Here is a 22,224-nt window from a genome sequence, read left to right on the forward strand (position 1 = left end):
CTTTTATTTAAAATGCATCTCTGGGTTATTTGTGGGGCATAGGAATTCGTTCATTATTTTTTTTTTCAAAATATAGTCCGGCCCCCCCACAAGGTCTGAGGGACAGTGGACTGGCCCCCTGATGAAAAAGTTTGCTGACCCTGGTGTTGAGCTTTTTTTAGGAAATGAAAGTTGTTGAGCTGGGCAGGCAATTGGAGGAAGAGACATAGGGCTGCAGAGAGACTGTGGCGACAATCCTGTGGATCGTGATAGGCCTGGTCAAAAGAAAATCCCAAGGCTGCAGACTGCAGGGACTGTGGAGGCAACTCCCTCCCTTAGAAACAGTCCATAAGATAAGGAAAGGCTGTTTTTGGATATTTTGTCTCCCAGGTCCTAGTCTGATGCTCTAACTACTGCGCCAAACTGGCTCTCTAATAAAAGTCCATAAAGTGACTTGTGCAAACACTATGTTCATGCTGTAGAAGAAAAGAATGTATTTGCCATACCAAAAAGGTGGACATGCTCAAAACTACTGTTGGCATAAAAAATCGTATGTAAGAATCCCAAAGTTTTTAGCAGAAAGTCACAGCCCATTTCATCAGTCATTAGGGCTAGAACCACATTTTCACACTTAAATGCTGACACAACCTCTCAGAATTCTTTCTCAACTTCTAGATTCTGTATTAGATCCCATATTGTGCTAGAATGAGCAGGTAGATGCATAGACTTTGTACAAGATGCTAATTCTATTCCCTATCCAAAAGGAAGTATGGTGCTTTCAGTTCTTCCCTTTTCCCATAATGAAAAGAGCCAAAAACCTTATTCTTTACTTACATTTCAAGCACCAAAATAAAGTTATTTTATGGAGATTGCAATCCTCTGTTGCTTATTATATAACATTGTTACCACTTGGGGCATTTATGTAGAATTACTAAACAGTAGGACCATATTTTGATCACTGTTCTAAGCTCAGCATTTCTACTTATAATATCTATAATCAGGTTTATTTTATAAACAATTTCAAAAGCCTTATTTTGTTTAGTTGCAAAGCAGAAGGCTGCTTTATAAAGACAAAACTTGCCAGTTCTGAAAGATGTTGGTTATTCTTCAACCTCATGCACTGATCTAATTTGAATGTTGAAAATTGCACAAACATTTTAAAAAAACCAAATAAACAAATTAGGTACAAACAAACCTGAGTACAGCCATTATGAATATTCATCTCAAATCCTTAGCCACTCACAAAATGTGAAAATTATTGGTCTTTTATATTTTTCAAAAATGTTAGTAATAAGCCAGAAGGCTATCCGAAGCTAACTTGGACTTAACTAAAAGAATTACAGTGGTGACTAGCTGTCCTTGGGAAATGAAACATTTATATCCATACGATACAAAAGAGCACATTATGTAATGTTGCATACATCACATGTAAAGATTGCGGAGGGCACATTGCCATTAAAAAACAGAAAGAAATAACCGATCATAATCCACTTAAAACAAAGTACTTGTCTTTAAGTCAGCTGAGCTCAATTGATTATGGTGAACCTACACAAGCTCAAATGAGCCGTGGACCAAACGAAAAATCTATTTTTGGATACTTTAGACAGACAGATCAATAAGTGACCAAGGGCAATTCTTCAAACACAGTGAAAGTCTTCTAGTCCAGTCAAGTTATGCCATTACTTCCACTTCTTTTGTTTCTTCTGCTTGAACAGATTTTAGTATTTTCAAGATTCATTCCCAAAGGCTCTACACGAGACCTGAATTTCACCTCTGCTGCATCAGCACTTAGTTAATAGAGAGAAAAGGGTAGATAGGAAGGAGGGAGGGAGGGAGGGAGGGATGTTAACTTATGAAAATCTGGCAAGCTTAAGCAAGTTGGTCTAACATTTCAAGAGAAACCATTTACAAAGACAGCACAGAACTTCAACATGCTGTCCAATAAACAACTAGCACTAAAGGCAAACCCTGGCTACTGTTCACGCTTAAGGAAAAGAGAGCTTAAACATGAACCCAGGTTCTGACAACACGATGCTGTGCTGAAGGAGCAATGCGGGCCCAAGTTCCTCTCTGGGGGTGACCATATTTATGCAGCCCTGATAAGCCATAGTTCGGTTTACCACGTTGTGCAACCAGGCCACCATACACCAAGTAATAAAGCACGCAGATATAAATCAATACAATACATTAATCCACTCAAGCAGGAAGGCATCTCAAGTCGTATGCAGTCAGCCCAATCTAAATTTCATATTGCCTTATGATATACGCTTTTCTTTCTACATGTGATAAAAGAAGTGGAAGTTTATAGAGCTTTCATGAGCTTCTAGTACAAGATTCTGAAACATCTTTGAGTGTAATAAAGTCCTTTCTCATAACCTTTAAAAAATGCGAGAAAATTATTCAAATCATGAGATCAACTTCAGCTCTCCTCACCTCTACAGTTTCTGGACATGTGTAGTTCAAACCTCTGCCATATTGCCTTCCCTACTCAACCACCTCCTTATTAAATCTTGATTATGTACTATTTCTAAACCCTCCCTTGTTTCTCACAGCCTGCTGCTTCTGATGCCCCTTGCTTGTTGCTTCTCTGGTCCTTACAGATCTTCTCTTAAGCCTTGCCTCCTCTGCCTCTATGCATAACCAATGGCAGTTAAAGACTGTTATGATCAGAGCAGCTCAGTGTTCTGAGGGGTCAGGCTTGATCAGAATAAGATATATGCACATAGAACCTCCTACTCCACATAATAGGCCTGGGATCTGCTACAACTTATAGGGATCACCTCTGGATAAGAAAAAATAATAGCCCAAGTATTAGTTGTGAAACGTAGTATTTATTCTTATTAGAATATTTAGTGCTTCTTTTTTTTTTTTTTAACATACTTTTTATTAATTTTACAAAATACAAAAAAAACGGTACATACTTAAACCCCTTTTCCACCTCCTTCCTACCCACCCACATGGGTCCTCCCCTGCCACAGAAGTATCCCATGTTTGTGAACAGTCAGAAATGGTCCATTTTATGCTTGGATTTCTGTCCTCCTCCCCCTCCCCTGACCCCAAAGCCCCCCCCTGCCACCAGGGAGCTCCAGCAAACCAGGGCAGTACGCAGGAGGACATCCATCCAACCATCTATTGTTATACCAAAAAAAAGAAAAAAATAGAAATAGGAAAAAAAAGGGGAAAAAGAAAGGGCGAAGAAAAAAAAGAAAAAAAAAAAAAACAATACAAAACAGAAAATTTTTTCTTGCATTCATAGTTGAAAAACCATATTTTATGGGCTTCCCCTCCCCCCCTTCCCCGGTTTTCATCCCTTTTTTATCATCTGCAACAGTTTCTTACTTTATAAAAATACACCTTTGTATCTTATACAACTTATAAATCAATTGTTAACATTTTCATCTAATATTCAAATCACTGAAAATTCAAACTCCCATTTTCTCTTCCCGTGCCTAATTTTTTTTTTTCTCCCTCTATAAGCCTCCATATTTTCACATTTTCCAAAATCCATTCACTTTTAAAACTATAACTATTCTCAATTTAACCTTACATCCCCGATTACCGGCTCCACCCCCCCCAATCCAGCAAATTCCAAAATCAGCAGACCAGTTATAAACCTGTTAATCCATCCTTATAATCACAACATCACTTTCCCTTCACCCCACCCCCTGTTTACAGTCTCTTGCCATCCAGGTCACCATACAGGACCCCTGAATTTCTTCTCTTCTCTGCATATTTTTTCCTTCTTCCCTGTGGGCATTCTGGAGTTCCAATAATACCAATCGTGCCCCCCTCAAAGGCAGGGCACTCCATCCAACTTTTTGTAGAGTAAAGTCATCATTTTTTCCATGGTGTGTTTCATTTTGTGTTGAATCATCACAGTCCTCATCTTCATCTTTTCCTTCCCCATCATTGTCATTCTCACATTGCTCTTTTTCAGTGTCAAAAGCTTCATCTCCTAGAAAATCATATTCCGCCATCACCTCCTGAAATTTCTGCTGTAACTCCTGTCGTCGTGTCTCCTCTTGACATAACTCTATTCTTGTTTCCCACATTAAGGTCAAAACAGACCGCTGGAACTCAGGGGAACACTTTTTTGTTGACATATTTCAGTCCTGCCAAGGTCAAAACTTATCACGTGGGGTGGAATATGATCACAGTTTATTTTCTCGACTCCATTTTAACAAGCTGGCTGCATTCTTCAAGTCTTGTTAACAATAAAGTTCGAACTCACATTTCACAAACACTTAAGCCAAAAAAGAAATTCCACAAAGTCCAGAAATACAAAGTGAAGTAAAAATTGACTTATAAATCCTGATCAACTCACTGGATTGCCTGGGCTGCCGGCTCCCGAGGGAAAGAAAGGTTTTTCTTAGGCTTTACCTCATTGCTGCAGGGCAGTCATAAACCACAGTCTCTCTCCCCTTTTCACCCTGCATCAAAGGGGATATTCTCTTTGATGCCTTTGAGGGATCCTTTTGAATTACAAATCTTCTGTTTATGGCTTCGGGTTTCTATTTACTGTCTCTTTGTTGCCGTGGGGGGGGGGTGGCTTCCTCTTTTCTCCCCTCTCTCCCAGACCAAATTGTTTTATAATCCAAATCGTGAGGTTACTTACAGTCTTTTCCAATCGTTTTATTTTCGGAAGAATCCAGCGCTCTCCGTCTTCGGCTTGAAGCTTCTCCCTGCTAGAATAACGTTGCCGCTCAAAATGGCCCCCGCGACTTCTACCCTCCTCGCTCCGGAGCTCTTATTAGAGCTAACCGAAGAGTTGGGGAGTCCGGATTGGGTCTGTGCCGAGCAAATTGCCCTCGGGACGCCCTTCCCGAGGTTCTAAGGGGCGCAGCGTTGCTCTCGCTGCCCTCCCCACTCCTAGCAGAGACGGGCCGTCTCGGAGACGAGACGAAACCCCGCCGATCGACGCTGGCGCTGAACCCGGAAGCCTCTGAATATTTAGTGCTTCTTTGTGCTTCTTTGAAAGACAACTCTGTGTGGAAAGGTTCCGTGGCAGTTTGAAACCCACTGTCTTACCACATTTCACTGCGACCTGGAACTAATGCACAGAATAGCAGGAAATATCTACTACTTACCGGTAGGGTGCCAGTAATCCTGACATGGATGCATCACTGCCAAGCATTTTATTAGGATCAGGATGTCAAGTACCAAGACAAAAATAAGAGACTTGATAAAGGAATTAAGAAAACTAGAGTTGGAGACTCCACAATATCTACAAAGATGTTGCTGCTTTAAAACTGTGTCTCCAGTTTCAATCAGTATTTTGTGGTATTGTGAACTGAGCTAATTATTATTCTGCACTGAAAGACCACAGCATTCAGATGTAACAGCATCTTCTACCACAATCTCATATTTGAGTCATGATGCATACAAACACTGAAAGAAAATGTGATTATGCAAGTAATTAAATTTCAGAGGATGGTAAATTTCATGTTCCCCATAAATAAAGGATTTAATACACCGAAATGGAACTTCACTGAATTTCAATAGCACAAATATTAGATAAGTGATGATCAAGGGTATTAGTAGTGATAGAACAACAACAATCATCAATAAATTAGAAAGGAATCTATTATAAAATACACAGTCCTAAATCAGGCAAATACATGGAAAACTAAAAAAACAATCCTTTACACAGGACCTAGATGAAATTACAAGTCATTATTAACTTCAGGTCTGCACAACCAGGGATCATACACAGTTTGCTATCTCTGCATAATGGCCTGCTTGACAACAGCCTCATTTTTATAGTGCGAGCAGGTGGAAAAGCAGGTTTATTAGTCCCTGGTGAGCTGCCATACTTGGCGAGTGGCCTGTATTTGACTTATTTGGTCACAAGTCATGTAGGCCTACTCAAATGATTCTACCCACCTCTTCTTTTACAAATGAATAAGCCAGTAGCAGAAGTAGCAGGCTGCCCCTGGCTATAAGCAGCTCCAAGCATACACACACCTGTATCAGAGAATGAATGAATGGACAGATGATAGATAGATAGATAGATAGATAGATAGATAGATAGATAGATAGTATTATCTATAGGTGGAAATTATTGCAGAAGCAGGTATTGAAAGCTGCATGGGCTTTGCTTACTAAGCCACACATAATTCCCATTTCCGCTGAGACTCATGAGGAACAGCAGTTGTGGCCCAAGCACAGCCACTGTGGAGTTGGCCTCCCTTCCTCACCTTTGGCATGGTGGGAGGGGGCACTTTCTGGTTCCTCTCGCTGAGCCAGCAGCCAGGGACTTGCTTGCACGGCTCACCAGCCAATCACAGATGAGCTGGGGGGCATGGCTGGGGAGCAGACCTGAGTGAGAACTTCTTCCCTGCTCCCTGAGTATAAAAACCAGTCACACCCAATGCCTATGCCAAACCATCTGACACCTGTAATCAGTAAAGTTGTAGTTGTGGCCCTTTTATTCCCAACACTGTTGTACTGTGTCCTTTGTTGATGTTATTATTGCACTCCCACCTCCACTTTGCCCTGGCCCACAGCAACCCTTGCCCCTTTAGAAAATATATACGGTATTTTTCCTTAAATAATAAGTATGTTTCAATTGTATAAAGACAGATGCACCTCACTTAAAATATAAGGATTGCCATCTTAAAATCATTACTCACAATGGAGGCAGCAATACGGTGGTACCTCAGGTTGCGGACCCAATCCGTTCCAGGGTGCCGTTCACACCCCGAAAAGTCTGCAACCCGAGCGGCGCTTTTGCGCATGCACGAAAGCGCAATAGAGCGCTTCTGCACATGCACTAAGCATGCTGGAAGCTTCTGCGCATGAGCGCGCAGCAAAACCCTGAAGTAAACACTTCCGGGTCCGCCGCATTCGTAACCTGGAAAAATGCAACCTGCAGCGGACACAACCCGAGGTATGACTTTACTTCTGAATACCAGTTGCTAGAAACCACAGGATGGAAGAGTGCTCTTGTGCTTTGATCCTGCTTGTGAGTTTACCACAGGCATCTGCTTGGCCACTGTGGGAACAGGGTGCTGGACTAGATGGGCTGTTCACCTAACTTAGCGGGCTCTCCTTATGTTCTTAAGTAATCAAAATAATGTCAAGGGAATTAGTCAAAGTAAGTGCTTTAGGAGAACACATGGCCTTATGCACATGATTGAAAAGAGATTGATGATACTAAGCAAGAAACCACACACTATAAAACATTAAATCATGTCTGCTAAACAAACAAAAACATGACACATTTCTGCTTCAATTTCCTGAATGGAAATGCTACATGTCCTGAAAAAAATCACTTAAGTACCAATTTGTAATGAATATTAACACTTCTTTAAATCTAGAGGGAATTTTAATATCAGATCCTCATTTAATTACGCACTAAATGTTGACCTTTCATATTTTCATTAAGTTAAATTATGTCTACAAGGCTAGGACAATCCAAGTTTATATTCTGACATCATTCAAATGTTTTATAGCAGCTGAAAAACACACAGATGAAATACATTTATTCGGCTTTATTTACTTTAAAAAGAAAGTAATAGTAAAGTTAGTTCAACTGTAGACATAAATCTCTAATAGCCTGTTCAATTATAAGATATATTTGTAGCAAGTTATAAATAAAAATCACTGCAGATGGTGACAGCAATCACGAAATTAAAAGACGCCTGCTTCTTGGGAGAAAAGCAATGACAAACCTAGACAGCATCTTAAAAAGCAGAGACATCACCTTGCCGACAAAGGTCCGTATAGTTAAAGCTATGGTTTTCCCAGTAGTGATGTATGGAAGTGAGAGCTGGACCATAAAGAAGGCTGATCGCCGAAGAATTGATGCTTTTGAATTATGGTGCTGGAGGAGACTCTTGAGAGTCCCATGGACTGCAAGAAGATCAAACCTATCCATTCTTAAGGAAATCAGCCCTGAGTGCTCACTGGAAGGACAGATCGTGAAGCTGAGGCTCCAATACTTTGGCCACCTCATGAGAAGAGAAGACTCCCTGGAAAAGACCCTGATGTTGGGAAAGATTGGGGGCACTAGGAGAAGGGGACGACAGAGGACGAGATGCTTGGACAGTGTTCTTGAAGCTACGAACATGAGTTTGACCAAACTGCGGGAGGCAGTGGAAGACAGGAGTGCCTGGCCAGGTGCTCTGGTCCATGGGGTCACAAAGAGTCGGACACGACTAAACAACAACAACAATAAATAAAAATATCCTCGTGAGTTTGTTTTTGGTTGCATGTTGAAATGCAAAAATTCTCCCTCACAGAGAAAAGAATTATCGGGGAGTGGGCACAGAGAATTTTTTTAAGGATTTGTGTAAGAGAGAAAATGGGTGAATAGCAGGGCCAGCTGGAAAGTCTCTGGAAATTGAACTGAGCTGTCAGTTACTACTCCCTAACTAGGATGACCAAGTCCAAAAGGACAGTAGGATTCTATTACCTTTAAATGTTGCTACAATAGAGAAAGCCAGCAGAGGACTCTGTTTCTCATGCATGCAAGAGAGCTACACCAGCCTATATTCTGTTTGACAACTTGTCACCTTCAAAATACCTAAGGAGCTTCACCTGGAGTCACTGATATGGAGCCCTTGGCTGCTTGTTACATCCGAAACAGTTTAACATCAACTGCACACACACTATTTATTTCTAAGGGCTTTTGGATTGCAACCATGGACATCCATCCACCTCTTCTGCCAAAATATATATTTTTAAAAAATTATACTGCTTTGCAAATAAGTGCTAAAAATGGCTTACAATGGAATACAGCCTAAAAATCATTTAGAAAAGCAAAATACCAGTTGGATATACCACACCCCTTACTGGTATCTCATCAGCCTCCTCCTAAGTGCCCTGCTTTCCACTACAAGTCAAGGTTCCAAAAAAATTGCAAGACGAAACCTAATACAATACATAATTCAAAAATAAAATGATGGCACTCACTTGTCATCAGCCTGCAGTTGCTAGATGAAAGGGAAAGAGGGGAAGTAGGTGACCTTGATCAACACAGCATTTATTTTAGGTCCCTATCAAGAAGACCCATAGAAGCAAAGGGGGGGGGAATGAAGTTGTCATGGACACTTGGTGTGCAAAGCACAGATCAATATGGCATGCAATACCCTGATCTGGGCTGACAGGGTACAGTAGGGATACAGTACATTGTTTCATGTGGAGAGGAGCTCATCTCTCATCTCCGTGCCTCATTAAGGACACCTGCCTCAAACAGAAATATAGTAATCCATTTTGAAAATGCTTATTATTAGCACTATACCTCTATTATGTATTTCCTAAATTACAATGAATAACAAAGAGCTAACAATGCCCAAGACTCTGTACATTTATTTTTGCAGAGAAAGTTATACTGTAATGAAATTCAAACAAATTGTTCTAGCTAAGTATAAATGTAACTTTTTTTAGTGTCACATATAGTGTGCATCAATTCCACCCACCCATCAATACTATTTATTACTTTTCTCCTCTGCATTCTCAGCAAAACAGGACTCTCAAAACAGCAAATATTCAATACCTGAATGATTCACCTCTAGTATCTTCCAAGTGTTCCAGAGAAATCTAGATACAAATTTGAAAGCCATCTTCACAAGATTTCACATTTCGTACTACATTTCGTAGTAGATCCATTAAAAAAAAAAGATAAAAGCGTAATGTACTAAAATAAATTATGTTTCAAGTTTTGCAATATGCACACATGAACAATCTACTTCTTTTCAAGATATGAGCTGAATGGTAATATAATGACGCTAACCAAAACTGATTAGACTTTCAGATGCAAGATCACACATGGAGTTCATGCAAACAAAATTGTTTAGAAACTGTAACATACCAAAGTCTCTAGCTTTTTTTAAAAAAAAAAACATTAATGCTCTAGTTCTACTTTTAAATGTTCCTAAAGAACTTGGAAAAGTATGAATACTTCAAACTGACAAAAAAAATGCTATTTTCATCTTCACATACATGCACTCTCAGTTAAATACACTGAAGCTGATTACAGTCATGGGGAGAAAGGAAGTTTACCCTCTTTGAATTCTGTGGTTTTACATATCAGGACACAACAACAATCATCTGTTCCTTAGCATGTCCTAAAATTAGGTAAATACAACCTCAGATGAACAACAACACATGATTTATTACACCATGCCATGATTTATTTAACAGAAATAAAGCCCAAAAGTAAAGGTTGTCTCAGATTATAGACCAAGAATTAGGAGTAACATCCAAACATACACATGGAAAGCTGTAACACAGAACTGTCAATGGGTACAGTCCAAGACACTGTCAGAGCTAGGGTAAGTTTGCCTTTAAACTACTTGAAAGGCTTACTAGAACTATACAAGCCTACACAGACGTAATACGACTGCAGCTTGCAACAGCCCATAGCAGAATGAATTTGCCCACACCCAGAGTGCTTTTTTGGTTTGTGTGTGTGTGTTGTTAAGGGTGCTGCTACTCATATATTGATAAAGGTGTCATGGGTGCTAATACTCTGTACCACTGAGTACTGTCACAAAAAAGTCTATGTATGTGTACACACACACACACATCAATGACTAACAAAAAATAAATTTCCAAATCTTATAGCAAAACGTGTTGGCTTCAATTTTCATCAGTTATGGAGCTTTGAGGATGGAATGCTCAGAGAGCTTTCATTTTGCTGAAACTAAGCAATGTTGTACTGTCCCATAAGTTGATCCCATGTGGTATTAAGGCAGGCATCCCCAAACTGCGGCCCTCCAGATGTTTTGGCCTACAACTCCCATGATCCCTAGCTAAGAGGACCAGTGGTCAGGGATGATGGGAATTGTAGTCCAAAACATCTGGAGGGCCAAAGTTTGAGGATGCCTGTATTAAGGTGTCCAGAGTGCACATCCAGGTTCTCCCTTTTTGCTACAATTGTTGGATATGTTGGCATCTGTATAGCAAGTATTGGTAAGTCTGATAGGCTGTGGTTCTAGATTTAGAGAGTTTAGCAAAAAGCAGAGTTGCAGTTTCCAAAAAAGTAGAATACAGAAACAATAGTCCAACACAAAGGTTTATGGAGGCCCTGATCCAACTTGGGTCACTTTGTTGACATCATGGTGCGACTCAGAGATGTAAAATCACTCCAAATCACCTGACTCACCTAGTTATTCAGCCCCAGCACAAAGCTGCTACACATCCCTATCTTGATATAGGATCTTATCTAAATTGAATAAATAAAATCATTAGGGGACGGTAGCTCAGTGGTGGAGCATTGGAAACAACTCATTAGAAACCCTGAACAACCATTGCCAGTCAGTGTAGATCAGATATCTTCAACCTTTTTAGATTCAGAGTCCACTTTTAACCCAAATATGCATTGGGGATTTACTTCTTAATCTTTTACCATATACTTGCATGGTGGTAGTGCTCCTGTTGTGACCCATCCATCTGGCCGCAATGCACTAGCGGATCGCACCCAACCCATCAGCTGAAGACCAGTGGTGCAGATGATGCTAAAATAAATGGACCAATGGCCTAGCTTGCTATAAGGAAGCATCCTATGCTCTCACCCTTCTTGTTATAACACTGCCCATAGGCTTTTAACTAGCAAATTATATTATCAGTCGTCTTGTCGAGGATTCCACTACCGGCAGCAAAAGCGAGGCATTCCAAATGCCATTATGAGGAGACAAATATGCAACATATAAAATTAAATGCTGTTTGTGATTTCTCTTGCTTACCTGCTGAGCTAAGCAAAACACTGAAGTCTGTCCCACGCTGTGATTCACCATTGTCATTTTGTGTTTCTTTCTCAGCATCTTCATAACGGTGCCAGTTGGAAACTACTTTTCTTCTTGAATAACTTCCTTGTTCTTCTTTTTCCTCTTCTTGCGACTCAAGATCAGCCGAGGCCTATGACATGTAGCAGCAAGAAGATTGAATAAGAGCTTTAATTAGCCTTTTCTTTTAATCTGTGTTTCGTTTTCTGAAAAATTAAGACGTCTACCTTAAATCAATGTCCCAATTTAACATTTCATTCAGTGGGCATGTCCAGATTACTTGCCCTGGCATGTCAGTACTCAGAACCTGCATTACTATATCTGTCTGTGACACAAAACTTCATGGCAACACTGTCCTAGTGTCATAGTAAACAGCTGATCTAGGGGATTTACATTTATCCTCTCTTCAATTTTAAGACTGTGATGGATTACCCAAAAATCTGGTAGCCCATTTATTATACCCCCTTACATTCAGTTGTGTGCCATCAGGCTTCATGCTCTTTCAGTTAAAGTTTAAAGCAAGGTTTAACTCTGGGCCAAGGTTTATTCCATGGTACTGACAGTCCTAACAACACCCCACTTTCTCAAACTATTCTGAAACGATTTACTGTTCATTTTTAATGTCCAGATTGTATCACATATTAACAGGAATTAAACACACAACAAGAATATGACACTAACTGAAATCTGTTAGCAGCTGCTAATCTCTTCCTTTAAATGGAAAACCATTTCTTGACCTATACAGAAGAAATGTGAGAGAACATGCTCAAAACAAGCACTTGGCAACTAGCTGAGGATAGGAAGTCAGTGAGTCAGATTATTCTGCTCTGTGCCTCTTTATACCCCATAGTCTAAACATCTTTCATTAATCTGGAAATTAATTTCTTTCTCCTTTCCTTCATCAGAAACATAGCAAGCTATCAACTTAAGCTACACTCTAGATCAGGCATCCCCAAACTGTGGCCCTCCAGATGTTTTGGCCTACAACTCCCATGATCCCTAGCTAACAGGACCAGTGGTCGGGGAAGATGGGAATTGTAGTCCAAAACATCTGGAGGGCCTGCTCTAGATAGCCTGGAAATGAAAGTTAACTTAGATCTGCTTCCTCAAATTCGTTGCAGATTTGCTTACGGTGGGTTCTTAGAGAAAGCAGTGAAACAGTACTTCTACCCACGGAGCTCTCTTCCTGAAGACATATTGCCCTAGGGTCCTCCAAAATTTGGAGCAAACAGTGAAAATAGCTCACAACTATTTCTCTTCTCCTAGACTATGATACAGCTTGTTCCACCCTCTGCGGTATGAGAGGCAGAGCAATGGCAGCTTCACTTGGCAGTATATTGCGTGTGAAACCACCACTGCTCCCAATTCCCTCTGCTACCAGCAACCCGATGTTAAAAGTGGCACTGGTAGCAAAGGGACTCGGGAGCGGCATCTGTTTCACCAGTGATATAGCACCGAGTAAAGCCACCATCGTGGTCTGCCCCTCACACTGGTCCTGGATGATATATCGATACATTGCCCAGGCCTAATCATTACTGCTTTACACCAATAGCATCCTCACATTTTTGACGGAGACAAAGGCTGAAGATAAGAGGTGACAGCTGGCTTGACTAAGCCCCGAAATGAGTTCATGGCTCACAGTTCACATTCTTCACCACTAAATAAGATTGAAGGGCTATAAAATTGACTCCAACTGACCAAAAAGCAAATTCTTCAGTGAAGGAAATCAATACTTTCCCCACCAAAATTAAAGTCCCAGGGAATCATTCACTGTGATAGAAGCGAACAGATCTTATGTCTGAAGACTTTTTTGTCAAGCACACTTCTAGATCTGTTGAAAGCTAGTGGCAAGTTGCTGTATGCGAGCAAACAGCAGTCATCTACCCTATCAGAAAAGTGTTTTCATATCATCAACTTAAGAGCTCGTGATGTGTAATCCAAACTATCAATGTTGACAGAACAGAAGGTGTGGCACCTGAATGCTGAAGTCAGCTACTGCTGTCTGAGTATAGATACAAACACACCAAAAGGAATATACAGTACTCAAGTTGATTCATATTAAGTTTTGCCAAAGTTCAAAGATAAGGGAACAAGAGCGTTTGGCTTTCAATTCAACCTTCATCACAATAATATTGGTGTCTACCATGGTTAGCAGTATTTGAGTCATCAATTAATGATGATCCCCTGGTGTTCCATATTCAGCAACATTACCACCTTCCATCCTCCTATTTGCATACTTTAGCCAATGGTCACTCTTTTTAGGTACAGCAATATATTAAAAATTCAACTGTTGTAACTGGGTTACGTTGAAAGGCTCTTGATAAAATTAATTCAGGGTATAATGCTATACCTAGTAGTAAGCCCACTTGGAAAAAAAAATGGCATTTACTTCTGAGTAGACATGCAGACATGTCTAAGACTGCTGTTAGATTTTTCAGAGCTAGTTGCTAAGTATTAATCTGAATCCTTGTAAACTTCATCTTAAGTCACAGTTTAAACTATTCATCAGAAACTAAAAATCCACAGCAACCAAACCATTTACCATTTTAATGGGAACCTATCCTTAAAAATCACATCTGAATAGACCTCCAGCACCAATATCCCTGCATTCTGTCTCCAACAAGCCAATTGTAACTGACAAGTTCTACTGGTTTTCCACCCACTCCAAGCTGCTAGCTTTTGAATGAACATTCCAGGGTTGTCCTAGCAACCAGATGGTTCTACCCACAACCCCATATTTACAGTAAGATTAAATCAAAACACAATTTTCTGCATATGGAAATAACAGTGGAAAAGTATCTATGACCGCATAGTGGTCCATTTTTCTCTATTTCAGCATTAATTAAACTATGGAATTCTCAAAGCAATGTAAAATAGTGCAGACCAATTCCACAAATTCACATATTTCTGCATTTGAGTGGATATACCTAAATTGCAAGTGCTTGCAATTTGTAATTTCATTACATACTTCAAGGACAGGCCTGAAAAATACAATATTCACATTCAAAGCCTGCTCCAAACACTTTCATAAATTCAGAGTTCACATTTATTTTAAATATACTCATGCCTTAGAATATAATTTGTCTTTATTAGTGCAGTAGTTGTGAAAGATAGAAGAGTAAAATAACCTTTCCCCCAACTGTTCTTGTTTGCCTCCTATTGTCAATGTTACCACTGTTTTCCACTTTTAAACATATACTTTAAAAAACACAGCTGGGTTTTATGAGCTTAGATGACAACAATTCAAAGCACCTGACAGGGATTAGTAATTTTCCCATTTTCACAAACTATGTATAAAAGGTCAACTATAATTATTTAACAAAATACATTTTACTACAGGAGCTAAACAAAAACGGAGAATGAAATGCATAAACTGGAAATTTTACTGCACCAATGTGGGAGAAAGGAATATAGAATACAACAGAGCATCCAACAGGCATCCTCTTGTACCTATCATGCAATCAGATGCACCACTGAAGACTGGGGTGTACAAATGTACCCACAGCAGACTACAATCATATATGCAGGCGTAGTGTAGTGGATCAGCTGGACCCATGTTCAAATTCACTTCAACGAACAAATATGACTTGGTGACTTAGGACTACTCTGTATTTCTCAATCTAACCTTCTCCACATGTTATATGAATTAAATAGGCAAGTCTTGGCCATGTTGCCTTAAGTTCCTTGGATGAATACATAATTTTTATCAACTCCCCAACCACTGAGACGTTCCAGAGACAGTGCTACTCAGTTTAGTTTCATTTGGATGAGAGAACACTGGACAGTTAGGCTGTTTTTGCTTTATCTACAAATAAAAGAAGCAGAGCACAGCAGAATCAAGGCCACATGCAAGTTTGGCCAACTCTCCAAGCGCTGCATGCCAGCAACTACAGTGGCCAGAGACCACCAAGCATGCACTGGCTCTCATGCATGGACTGCACTGACCACACAGACATAGTTTGCATATATATTCAATTTTTTTGTTTTTGTTTTATTAGTGCTCCCTCGGCCTATAGAGTGAGATGAGCGCCTCAACCCCAGAGTCGGACACGACTGGACCTGATGGTCAGGGGCCCCTTTATAATCAATATATATTTACACACACAGCACACTTGTCCACATCACAACTCTTGGTTGAAAGGCTGACCTCAAGCCACAGTAGGACTAAAACATAAGTAGACAAACAAAGGCCCAGGGGCCAGATCTGGCCCAATCACCTTCTAAATCCAGCCAGCGGACGGTCCAGGAATCAGCATGTTTTTACATGAGTAGAATGTGTCCTTTTATTTAAAATGCATCTCTGGGTTATTTGGGGGGGTGGGAATTCATTCATCCCCCCCCAAAAAAATAATAGTCTGGCCCCCCACAAGGTCTAAGAGACAGTGGACCGGCCCCCTGCTGAAAATGTTTGCTGACCCCTGGACTAAAACCATTCCTAACACAATTCTTCAAAAATGTTGCGGGTGTGGCAGATAAAAGACACTGAATGGGAAGGCACTAATCCTACTCAACAAGACATAGTGAGCTTCCCGCTCTATTTTGTCTTTATAATTCATGGGCTTTTTGTCTACTACCTCTGTGGGGCTTCGTTCCACTTATTAATGCTTTCATGGACTAAATGGGGAATTACAAAGTTGATAGGAGTGCTTCGTCACCATACCTGTGTAGGCTTCATGAGTCTCCTCTTGTACCAATCATTTCCAGCGCAGACTGCATTTTCTTCAGCTCCTACACTGAAAACCCTTATTATTTTTTGGTGTCTCTGAATTCCCATCAGGCAACACTTTAGGCAAATCAGGGAAGAACTCATTCACAAATATCAAGATAACTAGACTCAACACATTCAGAAGAAACCACGAATGAATATAGCTCCAGGGAGAGAACACAGCTTTCTCTTGTGAAGTATTAGAGATTGACTAGTTCTGCAAAACAGAAACAAGTTGTTTTTTTCTCAGCTGCAAGTCAAAATGCTAGTTCTACTCTGTAAATACAAAATCTGGGGAAGGTGCATCATTTCTGTGCCTTTTTTGTAACGACAGGCATAATAAATTATATTGGTTGCTCCTTTAGCAACCTAGCAGCTGACAGAAGAGGTAGTGTGATGAGAAATCAAACAATCTAGTTTGTTGTCTCACTGAAATTAATTAAATTGTCCTCCATTATACTTCCTGTTTTCCCAGTTGCACATTGTGAAGATAAGCCCAATATCCTTCCAATTAATCATTGGTCATTCATTCTAAAGTAACCATTGGTAAAAATAACTCAACCACAATTTTATCAGAAACTACAGAACTGTTAAAGTTGTAGCACTCCTCAAGCATTTGTACATTGCTCTCAGACTTTGCCTGAAGATGGTTATTAAAATCTGAAGGTAGAACAGCATGAATTTTCTTGAGCTTTAAATGTTCGTTTCTGCCTTTCTGCTGCTTGTACACAGCTATTTTAAACAGTACTGCTGAAATTAAATTAATAAAGGCTGTCATAAAACTGGACAGTACAGAAGAAAACAAATCTAGGAAAGGGGAAATATGTTGCATTCATTAGTTTACATGTATTGGCTTCATTCTGGCATTTAAGGCATTCATAAATACAGCTTTCCGTACTGCCCTTCAGTAACTGTGATAGTTTATATAACATTTTCTCAATCATTCTCCTACTGCCAATAATATTACACCTCATGCAATTCATGCAATGAAGAATGATTTCTTTCACTTATTTCCTTTATCTGTGACCTTTAGAGAGATCTACCAAAGGTAAAAGGTTTAATTGAAAAAAAAAGGTCAGCTACAGAAACAGATAGTGGGCACACAACTTTCTAATCTATGTTGTGTACATTTATGAAAGACCAAAAAATTACAAAAAACACTTCATTAACATTGGACACCAGGTCATTAGCTCTGACCTCATATGGAGCATAAAACAGAAAAAGGTGATTCTTTCTTGTCCTTTTACTAATATATTGGTTCTCTCAGAAAACTAAGAGAAAGACAAGGTGACTGAATTTTGTTACAGAACAGAAGCTGCCATTAGCAACACTAATAATGTGCCTATGGATACAGATGAGGAGTTCTCCCACCACATGTTAACATTAAATTGTGCACATAGAATCACAGAATCATAGAAATGTAAAGCTGGGAGAAATCCCAAGGGTGATCTAGTCCAACCCTCTACAAATCAGGAATCATCATCTGCAACTCATCTGCATGTCCTATTTGATGTTTTTGGTTTTGGGGCAGACCCAGTAACACTGCTTTACAAATAAAATAACTGCCAATTAGGATAAATGAGAGTTGAAGATCTAACAAACTGTGCTGTAACAGGGACCCCAGCTTTGTTCAGTCATTGACCCACATGTATGTTAAACAGGTGTGGAAGGAGATAATATGAGGTGTAAACTATGCTTTGTTGTCACCTATCCCAAATATTACCATGTCCCATAGGCCCTATCTACCAGTACGCACTGTAGGAAATTTGAAAAGCACCACCGGTGTGCATACACGGTCCTGATCACATGAAGGACTACAGTTGTACGAGCATTGCTTCCCCGTTTTCTATTGTCTGACTTAACTTGAAACATCAGGTCAAGACCAGCAGGATAGCGTCCCGCTCCTTAACACATTTAGTGCACTCTTGAAAAAATGACTAAACAGGACTACCATTTTGCCTCCAAGATTGAAACACCTTCATCTGGTGGCTTTGCTTTCGTTATCACATGGATATCCATTTGCATTATTCAGGCTCCATGTGAAAAACTGAAATGCTAGCAGTGCTAGAAAAATGCATATGTACAGATACTCTTGCTCTCCCTAATGAAAACAAAATATCACATTCTTTGTAACATTATAAATAACAGAGGCACAATTGTGGCCTGCGCTTCCAGCAATCTTGCTTTGCACATCTAGGAAGCCAGATTTGGGAATGTCTAACCCAATTACAGCTGTTCCCTAGGCCACCGCCTATTTGTTCTACAAAGAATGGAAAATAAGAACTTGTACATGTTTTTTAAAAAACCTTGTCAAACCCCGATTTTAATCATTTTGTTCATTCTTTTAAAATATACAGGTGAAACTCGGAAAATTAGAATATCGTCGAAAAGTGCATTTATTTCCGTAACACAACTTAAAAGGTGAAACTAATATATGAGATAGATTCATGACATGTAAAGCATGTCAAGCCTTTATTTTTTGTAATTGTAATTATTTGTTGTTAGGCGGGTGAATTATAAATGGAATGTAATTAATGAAATGTAATAGCGATTTTATTTTTGTTTATTTTTGTATTATTGTAACTATTTGTTTTATTACTGTGGAATTTCCAAAAGAAAGCATTTGTAAAAATTAAAAGAAAAATTAAAAATAATAAGTTGCATTACTGAAATAAAAGCATTTTTCGACGATATTCTAATTTTCTGAGTTTCACCTGTATACTATTAGAGACTAAGATTACAGCTCCTGCAGCTTCTTTCACTTGCTAATTAATTTTCAGAAAAGACAAACCAGCAAAATGATTAAGGTTCAGTGTTACAGCAAACACAGCACCGAGTCTTGTGGCACATTAAATGCTAACAGATCAATCCAACCCCTCAGTTGGTAGCAGCATCACTTGATGGAGTGGTATAGCTTCCACAGTATTGCTGAAACTGGCAGGACAGAAAGTGCCAGCTCCCAAGTTGTTGCAACAAATGGGGTTCGGATCACGGTCGTTGCCATCACATGATGGGAGCAGGGTTGGCAATGGATCTGCTTGGAGAATCTCCAACCCTCCGCCACTGCTTGGACAGGTGCAATGGGTGCTGCTCACTAGCAAGAGCATCTAGAACAGTGGATCTTGGGGTTGGAATGCTCTACAACAAATGTATTAGTCTGTAAGGTTCCATCCAACACTTTTGTTGTTGTTTTCCTTTAAACCTAATGTCAGTAAGGAGAAATGGTTACATGCTACCTGGGTTTCAGACTCCAGAAACATTAGGAATAGAAAATATGACCACTAACGCAACTAATAGTTTTAGGAAGAAAATGTACGGTACATTCACATGGTTTTCTAGCTTCAGCTGTTTCATTCACAACCAGCTGAAAGGCCTAATGACTCATGTTGTAAAAAACATTAAAAACTAGCACTTAGGGGGATGATTTACAAAGGAGTCTCCCACACCTCCCAACACATGGGCTTTCATGGCTACAGTTGCCTCAATCCATTTCACACACATATAAAGTCAGCTTCACACTACTATTTTCATTATCAGAAAACAAGCCTCAACAACAAAAAACAAATTTCATGCATGGCACAGTATATAAATATATATATAAAAGTATATTTTAAAAGTATACACAAGTGGTTGTCTACTAAGGATCAAATGCAGTACTGGCTCAAGGCATTTTTCTGCCGTAAGCAGAGTACAAATGGTGCTACCCTTCTGGTACGGACAAAACTTTTAAAAAGTCTCGCTGCATCATCCAGACATTTCTGCCTTCTTCTTTTCCTCTACCACCCATGGTGTTGCAACCTGAAGCATGTTGCTTTACCCTGCCACATTGTTTGTGCAGCCCATACAGCACACAGGCGACAATTATTCACACAATATTCTTGTTCAAAAACAATTTTCACCATTTATCAAGTTTGTGAGAATAAGACAACTACTTGCAAAGTGCCATGAAAATTTATAAGCTATCTAAAATAAAGTGAACTTGCAGTGTCAAATTTTACTAAGTTCTTACAACTTCTTGATTCAATTTTTGTTTTTTCTTGTTTTTTAGGCAAGTTCAAGAAGAAGGTAGGTAAGTTTAACGATGTTCCCCGGTAGTTGTGAAGGGCAGATGGAAGACAGGGTGCCAGCGTTCTATCCCCATTTCGCCCTAGCAGTCCATAAAGTTGAAGAGCCGCTATTTTGCCCCCAACAGGGCCAGTTTATTGGGGTTGGCGGATAGCCCGCTCCCTGAGCACAGTTTTCTGGGCTTCCTCAGTAGTTTTGAGCCATTAAAGTATCTATTAGTGCTAAATGTAGTTATAGAGACAATTTATTGGCTTAAGCATAAAGAACTGAATAGCTGGCACCCTGTCTTCCATCTGCACTTCACAGCTACTGGGAACATAGTTGAACTTACCTACCTTCTTCTTGAACTTACCTAAAAAACAAGAAAAAAAATTGAGTCAAGAAGTTGTAAGAACTTAGTAAAAATCTGACACTGCAAGTTCACTTTATTTTAGATAGCTTATAAGCTTTCATGGCACTTTGTAAGTAGTTGTCTTATTCTCACAAACTTGATAAATGGTGAAAAATTGTTTTTGAAGAATATTAATTGTGTGAATAATTGTCGCCTATGTGCTGTACGGGATGCACAATCATAATTAATGGCACAGGTTGTATTTCTTCAGAATTACCCTGCTGCATGGCAGACTAGCCCTGAGCAGACACCTGCTTGCATGTATTTGACAGCAAAAGTCACACATTTAAACTTATATGCACTATTCATAAATGACACTATTCACCTGTACTTCAAAGATACTGTTGTTTGTACTCAGTAATTAATTTCCACCTGCAGAAAATGCCTTATAAAGAGGACTTAATACAAAGTTTCTCTGAAAGCAGACCTGCAAGTAGAAAAGCACACTGTAACCTTGAATCAAAACATCTGCGTACTAAGATTTTGTGTGCACAATTCATTTATTAGTATTTACATCAACAGAGAAGCCTCTTCCGTAAGCAGTACCTCATTTTCAAAGCACAAGAAATATCAGACACAGGTACATAAAATGCTACCACCTCTAAACCAAGGCAGTTATTGATCTATCAGTACTAAGGTATCGATAGTGCTCTATACTGGCACAATAGGGTTTTAGACAGCAGTTTTTCCCAGCCCTATCTGGAGATGTCAGGGATTGAACCAGGAACTTCTGCAGGCAAAGCATTTGATCTACCTCTGAGCAAACACAACTGGAACAATCATCCTAAAATTTTATTCAAAGTCCAGACTCCTTGCTGTCAAATAGTAGTGCCTAACTATTCATTTTTGGTAATTATTCATTCATTGGTAATTAGTTATTTTTTAAAATCTAGTTTTTACTAACGTTTGTAAATTATGAAAGAAGGAGAATTTTCTACATTCAAATAAAAGGAAGTAACAAAAAGCACTAAATTCTTGTGCAATGTAAGATCCAGGATAAGACAAAACTACAATATTTTCTGTGCAAACATGCATTTCCCTAAGGAATTCACAGACTCACCAAATGAAAAATCTAAGTAATGAAGAGTTAACAGCATTGTTTCCCTTGCTTCCCAATTACTAGTACTAGTAATTGGGAACACAACACAAATATAGTCCAACACAAATATAAAGATCATATGTCTGCCTTTCACAAAACCCACACCTTGGAATAAACAAGGGGAACCATACAGCCATGGGCTTCTTCATTTGTAAATAAAGTCATGCCATACTGCAAAAAAATCAGTCTTTTGCAGCATGTCCTCTAGCTACTTTCAACTTGCAGGAGATCTGTTCTAGAAGAGTAATTTGCCAGA

The 22,224-nt window shown here is 39.4% G+C and overlaps 2 protein-coding genes across 2 annotated transcripts in view; one reads left to right on the plus strand and one right to left on the minus strand.

Annotated features, from left to right (window-relative positions):
- AVEN (apoptosis and caspase activation inhibitor) overlaps positions 1-22,224 on the minus strand; it is a 100,851-nt gene that overhangs the window by 66,223 nt on the left and 12,404 nt on the right. The window contains exon 2 of the mRNA XM_035110782.2: positions 11,670-11,841. Within this exon, the coding sequence (XP_034966673.2) occupies positions 11,670-11,841 (172 nt within the window). The remainder of the gene's footprint in view (positions 1-11,669; positions 11,842-22,224) is intronic.
- The window catches only part of CHRM5 (cholinergic receptor muscarinic 5), a 58,921-nt gene that overhangs the window by 17,176 nt on the left and 19,521 nt on the right, over positions 1-22,224 (plus strand). The window lies entirely within an intron of this gene.

This window comes from Zootoca vivipara, chromosome 1, assembly GCF_963506605.1.
Source record: "Zootoca vivipara chromosome 1, rZooViv1.1, whole genome shotgun sequence".
Taxonomy (NCBI): domain Eukaryota; kingdom Metazoa; phylum Chordata; class Lepidosauria; order Squamata; family Lacertidae; genus Zootoca; species Zootoca vivipara.